At 40.1% G+C, this 17,905-nt stretch overlaps 1 protein-coding gene across 1 annotated transcript in view; it reads left to right on the top strand.

The window, feature by feature from the left end:
- The first annotated feature begins 2,503 nt into the window (after positions 1-2,503).
- The window catches only part of frem1a (Fras1 related extracellular matrix 1a), a 68,309-nt gene continuing 52,907 nt past the window's right edge, over positions 2,504-17,905 (top strand). The window contains exons 1-5 of the mRNA XM_088073325.1: positions 2,504-2,590; positions 10,899-11,343; positions 14,001-14,095; positions 14,175-14,485; positions 15,355-15,551. Coding sequence (XP_087929451.1) covers positions 11,101-11,343; positions 14,001-14,095; positions 14,175-14,485; positions 15,355-15,551 — 846 coding nt within the window. The 5' untranslated portion in view covers positions 2,504-2,590; positions 10,899-11,100. The remainder of the gene's footprint in view (positions 2,591-10,898; positions 11,344-14,000; positions 14,096-14,174; positions 14,486-15,354; positions 15,552-17,905) is intronic.

The following is a 17,905-nucleotide window of genomic DNA, read 5'->3' as shown; positions in this document are numbered from 1 at the left end:
CATTTCCGATGAGGCTTGGACCCCGCCAGGTCTGCCCTTTGTCACCAGTTCTCTTGATAACTTTTATGGAAAGAATTTCTAGGCGCAGCCAGGGTGTTGAGGGGGTCTGGTTTAGTGACCTCAGGATTGGGTCCCTGCTTTTTGCAGATGATGTGGTCCTGTTGGCTTCATCAGGCCATGACCTCCAACTGGATCGGTTCGCAGCCGAGTGTAAAGCGGCCGGAATGAGAATCAGCACCTTCAAATCCGAGGCCATGGTTCTCAGCCGGAAAAGGGTGGAGTGCCCTCTCCAGGTCAGGGATGAGATCCTGCCCCAAGTGGAGGAGTTTAAGTACCTCGGGGTCTTTTTCACAATTGAGGGAAGGATGGAGCGGGAGATCAACAGGTGGATCGCTGCAGCGTCTGCAGTAATGCGGACTCTGCACCGTTCTGTCATGGTGAAGAGGGAGCTGAGCCGAAAGGCAAAGCTCTCGATTTACCGGTCGATCTTTGTTCCTACCCTCACCTATGGTCACGAGCTTTGGGTAGTGACCGAAAGCTCGAAATGAGCTTCCTCCATACGGTGACTGGGCTCTCCCTTAGAATAGGGTGAGGAGCTCGGTCGTCCGAGAGGAGCTCGGAGTAGAACCGCTGCTCCTCCACATTGAGAAGAGCCAGATGAGGTGGCTCAGGCATCTAATTAGAATGCCTCCCAGACGCTTCCCTGGTGAGGTGTTCAGGGCCCGTCCCACCGGTAGGAGGCCCTGGGGAAGACCCAGGACACGTTGGTGAGACTATGTCTCTCAGCTGGCCTGGGAACGCCTCGGGATCCCCCGGGAAGAGCTGGACGAAGTGGCCGTGGAGAGGGAAGTCTGGGCTTTCCTGCTTAGGCTGATACCCCCACAGCCCGACTCCAGATAAACGGAAGAAAATGGATGGATGGATGGAACTGTGTTTAAAAAAAATGACTAATAAATCTACCTTCTACCCTTCTTCAACCTTCTTGGTGACAAACCAGTCTAAAAAAACAGAAAAATTGTAACTCACACACTTAAGAGCCCCCCAAGGGTCATGGCAAGTTTTTGGACTACTTTTGTGTTCCCTTACAATGCTTTTGCGTTTCTTCATAATATGTTTTGCGTTCCCCTGCAGCAATACTTTTGCATTCCCTTGCAATAGTTTTTTTTTCTCCCATCCTTCCGTCGTTGTGACCATAGACTGTAAATATGTGTATATCTTTGTATTCAGTTAATGTATATGTATATATTGGTTCATGCAGCTGCAGCTTGGTGGAACAGCAGTGAATATATTTTCAGCAATTTTCTGCCAGTATTAACACATAATATGCATTGAATACTATGTTCACTACACTTGCTGTGATATCATTTTTATGGGGAGTGGTGGAGAGACAGCATTAATCTGTTTATCTGTGTTTAATTTCTCTCATGTCATAACGTAAAATACATTTACATTATGTATGCATTTATTATTTTTTGTGCCTGTATGTTTACTCACAAATAGTGGCGTAAAGTACTATACTCAAAAGCTACATGGTTCTCACAGGACAGCCACACTGCAAACATGATGATTTTATAGCGCATAGCTGTAGATTAAAAAATGTGTAAAGGAGATAAAATGAGTACAAATCTTAACACCTACAGCTATGAAATGCAACATACACATTAATGCAACAGGAGTATTTATTGATAAACATCAGATATAAAACACTTACAGGGAATATTTTACTCCACCATCAATACAATTATTCAAAAGTACATATTACATAGGTTACGTTTTGCTCACAAATAAATATCATAATTTTATCATCACTATCTATATAAGATAACAAAAAAAATTATTATAATATGTCTAAGGAGAGGGTAGATACTTTTTCTTGAATGAGCTTATCTTCGAGATAATTCAGCCTCCTACAAAAGGCCAGGAAATGCATAAATGTTTATAAAATTACTTTCATTCAAGTCCCATTTTGTAGGTAAACTATGATACCAGCAAAGACCACAGCTGAAACCTGGGTATGGATGAGGCATTTACACCTCAGCTTTGCAGCCCAGCACTGATGTCCAGTCTGTTCCTCCACCCAAGGTCTTCACTCCTGAGCTATGTTCAAAATTATCCCCTATCACGGATATAGTGCACTATATAGACTTGATTTCACAGAGTCTTCATAGTCTGACTCCTTTTTTTCCACCCCTGTCTGTGGCTTTTCAGCTTTGTATCGGGTCCATTCTGTCTCCTTTGGTGTCCTCCTCACATTACTGACTGTTAAGCCTTTAACTGAACTCCTCTCTGCTCAGTAATGACAAAGCTGTCCCTCAAACCACCAGCATTTTGGACAAGACTTTGATCTCTTAGCCTGCTGTTTGTCTTTTGGTTTTTCCGCTCCAATGACTGATCTCACAGCTCCAGGAAGGCTTTCTCAGCCTCTGTCCCTCCCTCTGCCCTCCCCTCCCTACCTACTCATCTCACTCTCTGGTGGGTGGAGTTTGTCCCTGAGGAGTGAGAGGCAGGCTCTGTCAATGAGGGAGTTACAGAGGGGAGCAGAAGAGAGCAGGTAGGGCAGAAGAAGACGCAGCGCCAGATGTTAGATCAGGTAAGGACATGTCCAAATGTGTGTGGAGATCTCTGCTGGGGACTTTCTAAATTCATGAACATAATAAGATGTTTGCTTGGATGTCTTTTTCTTCCTTTTCTTCCTTTTTTTTTGGTAATTCCTCATCCTAATGACTTTGATTTGCACAGTTCGTGTTTCTCTTCCTTCTGTCTTCTCACAATTGATGGTGATTCTGCCTCTTATTTTTTAAAGTAAACTCCTGTAGTCCATATGTCAGCACATGGTTTTAACCCTTTGAAACATCAGCAAATTGATTTCTCTAAAAAACATGGGAATAGGGCAATAAGCAGTGTGAAAATGAACATTTTCAAGAAATTATTAAAAGGTACAGGGAAATGATGTGAAAATTAGCACAAAAACAAACAAACAAAAACAACATCAAAGGAAAAAAAAGGAGATGACCTTATAAAACTGTTTAAAAAGATAACAATTCTGTAACATAATCTTAAATATCTAATTTTGATAATTATGAATATAGCTCTCTGGATGTTTTCCCTATCTTAAAAAATGGAAAAAGGGAAGAATTGAGAGATTAGAAAAACAAACTGCCTAAAAAGTAATATAAATTTTTTTTCTTTTTCCCCTTGAATTTTTCCCCAGCTTTTTATTTATTTATTTATTTATGTATTTATTTATTTATTTATGTATTTATTTATATAATCTAAATAATTTATTTCAATTTATGGAACATTTATTACCAAGTTGCTGATTGCTTTTTTCCCCATATTTCTGGAACAAATGGCAATTTTCTGAGGTCTTCAAAGGTTTTATAACATGTGAAAGGCATCGAAAAGCAGCACAAGAAAAGTAATGTCGCTCCTGGTTTCAAGGGGTTAATGGAGCAGACAGACTTTACCAGCATCTGTACCAGCATCGGTGATGGTGAATTCAGAGGGAAAATCCTTTGAAACCTGCATGTAGCTGCTCTCCTGTCTGTAGTGGTGCAGCAGAGTAACATGCACCGCTGCACTGAACTGCACTCTCCCACACACACACTCAGCTCTGGTTTCTAGCAGTTAGGGAGTGTTTGGGAGCTTTTTGTTTCTTTCTGTTGCACACTCTGGACTCTGCAGCTGGATGGCAGCCAAATGTTCTATGCTCATGTTTTCAGCAGAATCCCCTCTGCTCCCCTGATGGCTCTTCTGTCTTTGAAAATTGCTGGCTGCTTGGGACCCTGTCATTATTAAGATTAGAAGAAGAAACTGTGAGTGGATGGAACAGACATTCCCAGCTGTGGAGTGAAGCCACTTGTTACATGACGCATCACATTCCCTCACAGCTGTGGGTTTTGTCCCCACCACTGCTTTGTGTTTTGGGAAAGACAGGAAACATTCAGCTGGGTTAGGGAAGGGTTATTTATTAGGAGTGTTATGGGATGTTATTTGACTTTCATGACCTTGATTACTATCTTATGCTTGCACTGGAGCCAATGTTCTGTGTTTCCCAGAAGGTATATGTCAAAACCTTTAATCTCAGTATCTCAAAACTACACTATATCCAAAAGACACAGAGTTATAGACTGTTTTATTGCTATTCTGTTGTCCTTTTTACACAGAGATTGTGCTATAGTGCTGCTAAGAAGTCTCTTGTTTATGCCTGCATTTTTATACAGAGCCAAACCATGGCACCATCATGTTGCTCCAGTGTGTGATTTTAGACAGCATGCCGGCTTCATGGAACCAAAAGAGGCATCACTGGTGTAATGTTTAACACAACAGCGTCAACCTCTATTGCAACATATAACGTATATGTCAGTAGCACTTTCTAAACAAAAGCAATGTCAATAACAATCATTTACTGTCTCTATATGCCAGTTGAGGGTTTACATGGAGTCAGTTGAAAATCTGGTGCATCTCTTTAAGACACGGACGAGGGCCTTTGGTTTCAATATCACATGTCAAGGGGCCTAAAAAAGCATTGGTATTTGACAAAAACAGGCTGGCTGTTTTGACTAGATGAACAGTCCATCTCATGGCATGTAAAATGACCCTCGTGTGTAAATTGTATGGACTAGCCCTTTAAGAGGGTGCGAATCAGCTGGAAAGAGTTCCATATACCGCTGTTTGTTTAGGTTTGGATTAGGGGGTGCGTGTTGTTGGACCACAGGCTTATGGGAATGTGGATGTGCTCTGTCATTAGAGCTGCTACTCTCTGCAGATGCTGAGCTCCTCCTGAATGACACTCAGGACTAAGTTTACTCCTGACAGGTCGGGTTGATTTGAGGAGAAGCTGCTGGTCTTTGGCTGTCTGGATCTAAATCCACAGTCCCCAACATGTCCGGATATAGAAAAGCTTCCCTGGATGCAACTTGTTGACATTACATTGTATAGCAATTGTAACATGAAGCTCTGCCAAAACAGGAAAAGGATCAAGTGCGTACAGGGCCCAGGCCCTCAGACTGCTCCAGGCAGCTTAACATTAGGACCTTTCCCAGCACTCCCACCTCCCTCCTGTCTGCAGCCCCCACACTAAGACTCCCATCAGTCAGTGGGCCAGTCAAACCTTTAACAGGACACATTAGTGAGGCCTTTGTGCCATCACACGGACAGCCCATATCAGTGGCATGCAGTCATTTAGAGTGACACAATGCTGGACAGGCCGTTATCTGCTCAATGTGATCTACTCTCAGCTCAGGCATGCAGCTGGACCTTGCTTTGCTTTGTGTCTCACTCCTCACTAAGTATTCATTTCCTCCTTAAATCTGCATAGAAGACTCCATAAACATATTTAAGATTGCTCTGAAAACCCATCTTCTCAAACTGTCTGGTTCAATTTTAACAGCAACAACTGCATCTCATTAGCTCTGTATGTTTGATTGTGGATTGCATTGATGTTTTTTTTAACTGGTGCTTGTTGCTTGTTTGTTGTATATCTGATTTTATGTGATGTATGGTGACATTGAGTGCTATAAAAGGCATATAGACTGGTAGGAAATATAACACACATCATTACCTGTCATGACAGCTTGGCTTGTGTTGTTTTCACATTGGGAGTCTGTGTGTGCCTCTCATTACAGTGAAATGTAGACCTGGTGACACCCATTTAGTGGGAACTACCACACTAGCTGTATTGCGTAATTTCAACATTTTCTCATCTCAAGTTGCTACATATTATTGCTTCCCGTGGAGTCCCTATCTACATGTTATGCTTTAGGTATCCCTCCTGCAACTGCTCTGTAAGTTCTGCACGAGGTGGGATGATAAGGCAACAGAAGCACATGGCAACCAATGCAAGGACGTCAACAAAAGCACATACTGGGCACAGATGGTTAGGATTAGCAAAGGAGACACATGGTAAAGTGTAAAAAAGATTACATTCAGCCAGGAAGCAAACACCAGACCTCCTGCCCACCTTTTAGGAACCTTCATGCTCCTTATATTACATTGTTACCATCAGCATTTGAACCTGACAGCATCCAGCTGTGTATCATGCAGACAGGACAGGTTACATCCAGCCACAGTCTCTGCTGACACTGCCAACATTTGTATCATGCTGTCACAGCAGGTACCGTGCAGCTGTAGTGCAGCATGTCATAACACTACAATTGGTTCTGTCTGGCCGCATTCTAAGCTTACACCTCATGGCAGCACATCATGTCTTTGCTATCTCGGCTTTGTGCGTCAAGATCTTATGCTGTGATACTAACTTATCTTGATCACAATGTTTGAGAATTTGAAAAGCTGAACAAAACCATGTATAAAATTTTTAAAAGAAAGTCACTTGTAGTGACAAACCCACAGAGAATTATCGCCAAAGTTGGCAGAGGCGTGTGGCCTCTTTCAGCTTGTTGTTTGGGTCTTTTGACCCAAAACTTGACTCTTTTGGTTCTCTTTATCCACAGTTTGCACTGAAATTATCTGTGTTAAAGCCACTGTACACTACCTGCTCAGGGGCAACCAGCTGACAGGCCCAGTAAGTCTAGCTGGTGAACATAGTGGAGCATTTATCAGCTAACGAGACAGATATTTTTGTCAGGAGCAGGTGGTGACCAAAACCAGAGGTAAAAGGAGCGTAAATACTGGAGTCACATTTATCAGGTGGACACAAAAATGACTCTAGAGGAAGGATAATTCTGTTGCTTTGTGTCCGCTAGAAATATAAACAGGCCACTGTTTGCTACCCAAAGGGGTCTGGGACCATTTGAGAACCTGTTTTTGCACTCAGGTCCTTGAACCTGATCTTCCCAGCTCTCTAAACACAAGCATTGTTCCTGGGGACAAGTTAAAACATGTTCACCAATGCAGAGGCTGATTATAAGGTGCTTTCTGTGTGAGGTCCTAGACAAGTGCTAGAAGGAATGTGGCAGGATGACACCTGAAGCCCGTTTCCAAATACAAAACAGCTCCACCACACATCTTCAGTGGGAGATAAGAGGAGATGAGATCAGACCTTATTGATAACCGAAGAAAGGATAAATTAAGTACTAGAAGCCAACAGCAAAAAAGAAAGTAGAATGAAAACAGGTTAGATAGCAAAAGAAGGGAAGCTCTCCCCTTACCTGTAGTGCTATTTATCACACCTTAATTTGGTTTGAGTTGCAAAGTATTGGGGATATTGTCTGTACAGATGTCTGCTGGCTCCCAGGTTTAGTTTGGTAAAGAGAAAGTAGTTCCTTCATGAAACTGCTCTCAACAAGGTCTGTGGATTGTCTTGAGTAACTGGGTCATGATTTCTGGAAAGACATTGCTGCTGAGTTTTTCCAGTTGTATTTTTTGGTGCTTTGAGCACCACAAGCTGAGTACCATCAATCAGACTTAATTTGTATGTTCCCCTCCCCTACACACACACACACACACACACACACACACACACACGCACACACACAAACACACATTCACAAGCACATGGATAAAAAGCAAGACTTTGTAATTACTTAAAGCAGTAAAACAAGAATACTTCTCAAAACTGAGAACCAAGAAAACGCTACCCCAAGTGTGAAAACACCAGAGGAGGATAAAACCTATAGTTATAAAGGTTTAGATAAATAAATAAATAAATAAAGGTTAAATATATGGGGAAGTCTTGTGAGTGTGAGCAACCACTGTGTGACATTACATTTCACCTCTTTTTTCATTTTCATTTACCTGCGAAAGGTAATATTTTTCAATGAGTTTTCCTTGTTTAGCTTTTAGAACTTGTATAAAACAACAAGGTGATTAATAATAATCATAGTCATGATCACAATATTAAAACTCAGAATTTATGGCACACTATCTAAGATACACATTACAACTGGGTTTTAAGAAGGCAGTAAATCAGTTTTCAGAGAAACATAAATAAAACAATTACAAAAACATCTTTTGCTGCATAAAAAATTATAGAGTGAGGATGTGCTTTTTGTCGTCCTTCATCTGAACATTGTAGTTTGATCCCAGTAGATCCACATCAATAACATTTGCCGTGACATCATCACAGAGCCCAGTGTCAGTGCAGTCAGATTCTTAAAACCTCCGCTGTCATCTTTTAAGTCCTTATGAATTCTTTTCACATCTTTTCCTGACCTCTTGACGTTTTCTGGAGAGAGCTTAAGGAGAGGTGGTTAGGAAAGGAGATTATTTGAACTTTTTAACCGCAGCCCAGGTGTCTGCTTACTGTGTCCAGGAGGGTGCTTTGCTTTGCCTCATAGGCAAACTGGATCAGGTCAAGCCTGCCCGCCACCGTAGTGGTGAGGTGGTCATTCACCTCTCTCTCCGTCCACTGGCAAAGGATAGATGTGAGTGCCACTGGTCTGAAGGTCTTCATCTCCCTGGCATTGGACTTCCTCAGCACAGGAAAAAGAGTGGACTCCTACCATACTTGTGCAACACAGCAGGAGACAAGGAGATTCTGATTGATGACCTCACCCAGCGGGACAGATCAGTCTTTCAGCACCCTGGCCTGTCTGGGCCAGGGGCCTTGTGATGGTTACTGCGGCTTAGTATGGATGTTGCCTTACTTTTATCCACTGTGATCGATGGACAGGTGGGGCTGGGGAGGGTCCGATCATTCTGGGGGACCGGCTTGTTGAACCTGCCACAATAGGCCGCCGCAAGGTTTACAGGTACTCCACTCCCATCCATTGAAGACATCAGCCTACAGCCATCATCTGTCCAAAGCCAACAGAATCATGACACACCCCACCCATCCCAACCACGGACCCTTCACTGGTCCATTTGCTGCAGAAAATCCAGGTTCTGCAAAAGCTTCTTCTGCAATAAGACTTTTGAACTCCCAGTAACCAGCATCCCCCCATGCTGACTGAATAACATCTGCTGATTGTCATCTAAGGACTGCACTTTACATTTCTGCACAGTCGATTCTTAAATTATTATTTTTGTTAAATTATTTTTGTATGAACCACCTTTCATATATGTATATACACAGATGGATATATTTTTTACTGTCTTTGGCGTGTTGAGCCAGATGTGAGGAAATGTTGTTCTTCTGTATGCCTGTCTGATAGAGTCTGAATGACAATGAATCTTGAATCTTGAATCTTGAACAGATCCTCTGTAAAGGAGGCAGGATCAGGGCATTGAATCTGTGCTGATTTCTGGGCTTATCCTATCATAGTATAAAGCCCTTGCCATGCCTCCCTTGGGTTGCCAGTGGTGAATTTTGACATGACATTATGGTGAGAACGGCCAAATGATGGGCTTTGAGACAGAGGCACCCGGTATGTTACCAAAAGACAGACCCAGCGTTCTGTCAAGTCTGGTTGATGATGAGATACTGCTCGAATTTGGTTGTAATGTGGTGACATCTGTGAACTCTTTGAAACCTAGATCAACATCTGTTTTCTTGTGCTGTGTTCAGATGCTTTTCATAAGCTATTTGAGCCTGTGAAAAGCACAGCACATTGGTTTGATAAATTTGACAAATTCCAACAAATTAGCAAAATGTGACAAGAAAAAATCTGAAAAAAAAAGTTTCAAGAAGAGGGAAAGATTATTAGAGAATTATCCAAAAATTTGGGAAAATTTCATGAAAACTAATACTATCGTAATTTTAGGATTAAAATTATGTTACAGAAAAATTTATGATTTTTTTGGCACATTTTAAAGGTAATTTTCTTGATAGTTTTTTGTTTAGGTTCTTTTGCTTTTTTTAGTGACAGTCTTGTAGGTTTTTTAATTTTTTTTTTTTTTTTTTTTTTTTATAAATTGTGCACTCACTTTTAGGCCAAGTTGCTTATCTCCTGTGTTTGAAAGAAATTACACCAATTTGCTCAGGTTTTAGAGCTGGGTTGGGAACCCCTGGCCTCTGGGGTGTGAACAGCCCACGAGACAATTTGATCCGGCCCGCCACGCAATTCTAAGAGTAAATATGAACAAAAAATGTCGATAGCAATTGCTTTTCTGGGATAACACTGACGCTATGCATGTCCGAGTCAGGGTCAGTGAACACAACATGTGAGGTTAAGTGCCATCACACGATAACATCCGGGATTGATTGACAAAGTGATATGCGTCATGGTGAGTGCCGGTTATTTCATCTGACAACCCTGTCTCTGTGAATCAGGAGACTGGTTTGACAGTAGTTTGAGTTGATACTAGTCCAAGTAAATGAATGTTAATGTTGCTCTGTGTCTGCTGGATGTACAGTAAAAGAAACAATTGTTTGGTAAAGTCATATTAGCTGTCAATGCTGTGTTTCAGTTTTTTAGGCTGCTCCCCCAAATGGCCAAAAAATCCATTTCTGCAGCTGTAATGAAATGACGGATCACTAAAGACCTGCTTTCCTACTACAACAACCCTTCTCTCTTCATGTAGTAATCATATGTTGTTGGATTGTCGCTACAGAAACTTTGGGCATTTGGTTCTTTTCAAAACAATAGAAGGTAGATTTAGTGGTCATTTTTTAAACAAAGTTAAAAAACAAATGACATTTATCCTTGATCCTGCTACATCTTTGGAGTTGAATGATGAGTTGATTAAAATCACTAGCTACTATTAAGATTCCATCTGGTTGCTTGGTGATGTTGCTGCTGGTGGCATCATTCAATCCCTGTATCATTTCAGTAATACTTGAAACAAATGTTTTACTAACATGTCAACATGGGACAAAAAATGAATGAATAAATAAAATAAATCATAATTATATAAATGCATAATAAATAATAAATATAAGCACTTATAAATGCAGCTTATAAGTGCTTGTATGAAATATAGTATCTTCATACTTTCTCATTTGGTGCCCTTGAATGTTGAGATATTTTATGTTTCGTTCTTTGTGTTCATTATTGTGTTTTTCATTTCCTCCTGTAAATGAGAAATGTAAGACTAAAACTTGTTTAATTTCCTCACAGCTCCTGACTGATCATGTGACCCTGTGAAAGCTCACAGACAAACGCCACAGTAACGTCTCACAGTCACAGGAAGATGAAGGTTCTTCTGAAGAGAAAGACACCTTGCATTTCTGAAGTCTCCTGTTGAGGTGTGTTTCTGAAAGCTTTAGTTTGGAGCCCATCCTTCAAGAGCCTGCAGGACGTCAGCTTGAGACTGGTAGTGATGGGTTCACAGAGTCAAACACTGTCCTGGACCTTGTTTCCGGTGCTGCTGCTGGGAGTGACCTGCTCATTACACGCTTCACTTGTTAAAGTCAATAAGGGAATAAAGGTGAAACGGGGTCAGTCAGCCTACCTCCAGGACAATGACCTGCAGTTCCATATTCCCCGTCAGAGGGATGCATGCAAGCTGGAGGTGGTGTTAAATGAGCCCATAACTCAACGAGTGGGACAACTCATGCCGCAGGTAATGGAAAAACTCTTCACACTGAAAACCACTGTGTTCCAGGGAACTTAGCATGTGTAGCAAAGGCAAAGGCATGCATTACACGTTCACCACTTTCTGACAGTGAACATGTAGGAAATCATGTAATAGGATGGCTGGAATGTAATATTTCATACTTTTCTGAAATTGGTATATGATGGTGTAAGTGTGCGGTGCTTGCTCCACCCCAACGGCAAGTGCGCTACTTGCTTTCAACTTTTCAGACTAATTAATACACAATAGAAACCCACAAAATATTAAGAAAAATAATATTCTCACAGCAATTTTCATTATTACACAGAGAAATACAACTGTACATCTTTTGAAGTCAACGTTTTCTCGGTGGACTGATGAGGCTTTAATGCCTCGTTAAGTCATCATAAAACACACTTCATTTAAATTTGACAGAAACAAAACAAAACACGCCCAAATCATCTTAGTCTATCTTGTTAGTAATCTAAGTAGTAAATCCACTGTTCAAACAATCACCAGCTCCAGTTTGGTCAAAGTCTTTAATTCAACAAATTAGACATAAAAAAACATGCTGTTATTCCCCACAGTCTTTGTCTGCTGGCCACCAGCTGTTTACAGTCCTGCAACTTCTCCCTCCACCACTAGGTGTCACTGTGTCTTTATTTATTTTTTCAGGTTTTATATATTAACTCGTTTTTTGTTTTTGTGCTAATTTTCACATTATTTTCTTGTGTCTTGTATTAATTTCTTGCAATTTTTGGGGATCATTTCTCCTCAAATCAGCCAATTTAGCCAGGTTATAAAGTTTAGATAGGGTTAGGCTTTTTGGAAATTAAACTTTATGTTAAAGCAATGCTAAATGTGAAAGCTTTGTTTAAGACACTAACTATGCACCCTTCATCCCACACACACCTGATTTGGAGGTATATTTCCACGTCTGGAACAGCCTATGCCTCAGTCACAAAGAGAGAAGTGCTTAGGGGTAAGAGAGGGTTGAGGGAGCCCTTCATACGTCTTCCTTTGTTTTTCTGTTGGACTGGCCATCTCCTCTCTAATGACTCTGTGCTGACAGGTACTGCTGTCAGTTAAATGTCCAGAATGAGTAATTTTCAGGTTTAAAAGTAGAAAACTAAAGGACCTACAAGTCATGAGTTTAGTTGAGAAATTAACTCTTAGTTTGATTTCTGACCAGACCTGCACGCAGTCACCAGGCATTTATTGTAACCTCAGCTGATAATACGAAATAAGGAATCATGATCTATGTTCTATGTGTAACACATGAATCTATTGGTGTAATGCATCATGCATGCATTAGTTTCATTCTAATGGTATGTTATTTTAAAAAAAAATGTATATATATTATGTTTCTTGTATCGATTGGAAAGTTAGCCTATTAATATGTAAATGGTTTTGATACAAGTGTCACCTTATTCGATGAATTCATGTAAAAATGTCATGGACCCAGCACCAGGTGTGTCCCAATGTGCCTGCACCACCTTAATGTAAAGCTGCCACAACCAGCCACATCCTAAGAAATATTGGTCAACAGCAAATTCAAAAATCTCCATAGAATTTCTTATTTCTCATCAGACATTACTATTTCCTTAACAAGCTGCACAGCTGAGCCCTGATGTTTTCACTGTTACCCCGATCAAAACAAGCAACAGGGCAACTATACTACCTGCCATTTGAACAGTTTATCAATACTTTCATCCATTCTTAAGGGAAACCACCGACAAATATTTTTTGTTAGATTTAGATATCTTGTGAATTTTGGAAATGATTACATCTATATCTTTTCAGTAAATTTTGACTTTACTTTTCAACACTCTGAAGTTATGGTACATGTTTGGATCACACCAACACTGTTCAGCTTTGATGTTCGAAACTTTTGCATCCTTAAGGGCTCTTGGCAACTGATTAATTTGAAGTCATTTTTAATTAATTATAGGCCCGCCTATGATGTTTGTGGATATGTAGCACCTAAATTTGTGAAAAATCTTTTATCACTAAAATACTAATATATTAGGCTCTGATGGCCACTGCAAAATAGCGCTCCCACATCTTTAACTTTGTTGGGGCAAGAAACCCAATGCCACCCATAGATGAAGCCTATGCCTGAATCAGAGTTACTCAGAAACAATTCAAAATTAGAATTGTTGGACAGGTTAATACCAGTAGTTAGCAGATTATCCTGCTGAACAAAAGGTCTGCGTTTTCTACAGGAATCCAATGGAAAATCCTATAGGCTTTTAACGAGTGAACCCGGGTGACACTAATCTCTGTGTTGGCCCATAGAAAAACATTATCCCGTAGGGCGCTCTATTCAGATGGCTGCATACTGCAGAGGTAAACCAGAGAGCTAGAAACTTTTTTGGTGTTTACTCCAGGCGAGCAACTCCACAGGAATGAATAGGCGCCATTTAGGCGTCTGGTATCAAGGCGTTGATATGAATCTATGGGTGTAACTTAGTCAGCTGTCTACTAGTGTTACTACTACACTACCTTTTTGGTTCACTTTACCATTATAGTATTGTGGTCAGCCAAAGTTAAATAATTTTGATACATTTAAACAACTGAAGTTAGTAATATCCAGGTAGTTTTGCAAAATGCAGTCCTGACTCGCTTTGAAATTTGATAATTATGATTTGTCTCTATTTGTTCAGGTATTTGATTGCCACTATCTCGCTGATGAGGTAAAGTACGTCCATAACGGCTGTCCCTTGTTAAAGGAGGACACTGTCAGACTTCGACTTTACAGGTACAACACATGCCAGTTCTCTTTCTCTCCTGTTTTTTCTGATGTGGCAGTATGATCATATGCAGTTTTTTTTGACCAGGTTCACAGAGACTGAGACGTATGTGGAGGTATTTTCTGTCCATGTGGATATTATGGAACCTGAATGCAGCATCATAAAGCTGGGGCCCAAATCCCTGAAGGTTCCTGAATTCTACGGCCTCTCTGATGCTGTAGATGGCAATGTGGTGTCTTTCCACTATGAGCGGAAGTCTAGCCTGGAGTGTAGCATCTATCTGAGTAGCCATGAGACCCACCTGCCAGCCCACGGCCAACTGGTCACCGGAGAGCCGGAGAAGGCTATGAAAAGAGGGGACGAGCCAGAGAGCTTCATTCACCTACGCCAGCAGCTAGGTAACCCAAGGCAATCCCCATCTTTAGCTTATCCACAAGTAAATTGGAAAAAATCCACCAATATAAAAATCAAGAGGGGTGAGAAAAGGGAGTTTTTGTCCTTGGAGTCCTTAATGATAGGCAGCAAGTTTTACATTAAAGCCCTATGAGTTTTATTTTTTGTGCAACCATGACATCCAAGTTATTTTGATGATATTTTCAGAAGACTTGACATTCCTGATAAAAATTACTGCAGTCTACAGATATAGTCTGTATATTGTGTGGATGTTTGCGGCCATTATTCCTCTTCATTAAGTTAGCCGCTAACTGCTATTTCCAACTTTTTAAATCTCCCGCTGTTGATCGCACACAGAACACACCGTCAAAATGTCATACTTTTCCCGCCAATGATCCCGTCCTGCTGGCTGTCCTGTTTATGTAGACACCTTTTCTGTGCTGTTACTGCCTTCGATGACGGCTTAAGGTGAGACAATTCTATACATTGTGCCGTTAAGCATAAAAGATGCACTGTGAAGAAGGCTAATGCGGGTTTTCAGTATTTGTTATGAAGGAAACACTTCACTTTAGTTTACTTAATTGTGTCTGAGTTAAATGTTGTCCTTGTAAAGTTAGAAGCATAAAAATTGTGTCATCTGCAAAATAATAGATGTCAAAGTACTGTTAGGCAGAAAATACCTTGAATGGTATTTTATATATAATGTAAGTGGTGATAGGCCAAGAATAGACCCCTGTAGCACTTGATTACTAAAAAGCTTTTTTTTTTTTTTTTTAGCACATCTCCCTTAACATTTTTAGATGTTATATTCAACAGGTAAAACAGGAATACAGAAAGGGAATTTGAGTCTTTCCATGGTTGTATTGTTGTACAGATAACAAAGCCAGAGCGATGTGTAAATCTGAAGACTGCCTGAAGGGTCTGAAGCTTGTTAAGTTCACCAAAATTCCTTGTGATGACTTCCCGGTGATGGGGCTGAGGTATCAGCACATAGACCCTCCATCTCCAGACGTAGACTACATCACAATCAGGCTGGATCTCAAGGACACCAGGAGTGGCAACATATACCAGGTAAACTTGGTTTTATTGCTAACAATTTTGTGTCTAATTCTTATTTTGTTCCTTAATACTTATGCATTATGATTTGATGGTACGTTTAGGGCAGGGGCGTCACACCGTCTCACACAGCGCATGTAATGAGAGCGTGAGCAGCACGGGGCATGCTGTTTTTTGTTTCAGTGCTCATATATCATGTTAGAGCGTGCACACTGCCTGCCAGTGCAGCGTTTGTCAGGCCCGTCTGAGCTGCGTGTCAGCTGCAGCACATCTAGAGAAACGGTGGCTCGACGTTTTTTTGTGCGTGATGCTCATGTTTGTTGACTCTATACCACTTTATTCGTATTAGTAGTAGTTTAAAGTCTTTCTCTGTCACAGAGATGAGGAAATACAAAGATGTTTGTTTTACCTCAACTTCCATGCTTCCCTTTCAAAACAAAAGCTATCTGACTGTGTCTTTGTGGACAGAATGCCATCAGTTGCTGATACAATGCATTTTATTTTGAAACATTTATAGGATGGGGTTGTCAGCTGTGAAGAAGCTTATATAACTTTATAAATGAGTGGGATATGGGCTTATAAATATGAAAATACAGCACTCATATCAGCAGGCAGCGGAATGCCTTAAGGCCTAGTTAAGTCTGGACTATTTTAATGCAGCATGAATGGATTATTTCTGTTAGGAAAAAGTGATAGTTTTATTCAAATTGCACTAATTCTACTGTGAGATGTGACTTGAATTTTTACATTGTTTTATTTATTTTGCCATTGGATTGCTAAATATAGATTGCACTACATTCTTTTTACTTGAGTGGAACAAGCTCTTGCATTAATTGTATTTTGGAGGGAAGTTGTGCTGGACCCAGTGTTGGATTTGGACTCATTTTCAGTTTCATGCCTCGGACCAGCCCACTTTAGTTCACAGCCTTTACAATTCTACCATAAATGCTTTAAAGAAAACCATAACAGGTAACAAGTAGCCTGTGTGATACTGGAACTAATTGATCATGTGGAGTTGTTCGCACACAGTGGGACAACAGCTCATCTGTGTCTTGTGTGTCAGTGATGGCAACAATTGCACTGCGCACTGCTTCTGACACACAAATCAAATTTTAGAAATTGTTACAATGATTTATCCAAGCCCATGGAAGTCCATTTCCATTACTTAAAAAATTATATGACAACTTACACTTGATTAAAAAAAAAGAAAAAAAAAAAAGAAAATCTTTTGGAAAGTCATAATTATGACAAAAAAAAAAATGAGATTCTGAGATAGTAAGTGATAAATGTGAGATAACATTTTTCAGTTTTTATCTCAAAATTATAACTTACTATCTCATAATTTTGGCTTATCATGGGATTTCCAAGAGTAAGTATTCTTCCTCCATACAAGTCTCCGCTCGTTATTTTTTCATCTTTAAGTCAGGTCAGTATTTAGTACCAAATCATTTAGGCAATGTTATATGTTGTGTTTTGTTTTGCACATCTGACATCTTGATCTTGCACTGCTAGCTTTCCTGCGTCATCTCCATCTGGCACTTTCTTAGAAATGTTGCCATCACTGTTAAGCTGCAAGCTTGTCTTAATTCACTGATTCCTGAGACTTGGGACAAAACATGTCCTACATAAGAAAGTCTAATTTATATTAAAAATCAATAAATTTATCAAAAGTAATATGCTTAAAAAGTTAAATATGAAAGAATTGTGTATAACAATGTCATTTTCATCATCCATTTTTAACTTTTTGTGTGTGAATTTGTTTGATTGTCTGGTCTGCAGTTAGGAGGTCTATGTTATTCAACCTGTCCTCAGCAAGAGGTCACAGTATTGACCTGCCCAAAAAACATAACAAGTTTAGCAATATATATTTTAAATAAAAAACAATGGTTATGAATTTATAAAACAATGCATTAAGTGAACTTCAAACAATATTTTCCCTAAAAATCTGCCTATCAAAGTTATGTCCTCAGTTTCTGTCAACTCCGTCAGATTTTTTTTACATTTTTTAGTATTTTAGATAAACAATGGTGATATTACTACAGTCACAGCTGGAACATGTCAACACTGTCTCCCCTTTAAGATAAAACAGCACAAAATTGCATTTAGGTTTTTTAGTGAAGTTGTTGGGGCAGCTAGCTATTGAGGAAAATCCAGCTAGCTGCAGTGTATAATACATGTTTTGGCGGGAAAATACATTCCCTTTTGTCAACTCTGTCACTTTTTATGACTGACGGAGTTGACGTGAAAGCTGACAGAGTTGACAAAATCACCTATAACCTCTAAATGTGCAAATATAATATTTTCTGTGAACATAATCAAGGATTAAAATGTTATTTAACGGGTATATTAACACAAATGCACATACATCG

Source organism: Plectropomus leopardus, chromosome 23 (genome assembly GCF_026936395.1).
Source record: "Plectropomus leopardus strain MGB_pleo_1.0 chromosome 23, ASM2693639v1, whole genome shotgun sequence".
Classification (NCBI taxonomy): Eukaryota; Metazoa; Chordata; class Actinopteri; order Perciformes; family Serranidae; genus Plectropomus; species Plectropomus leopardus.
The sequence above is the reverse complement of the archived record's forward strand: the minus strand, read 5'-3'. Positions and strand labels throughout refer to the sequence as shown.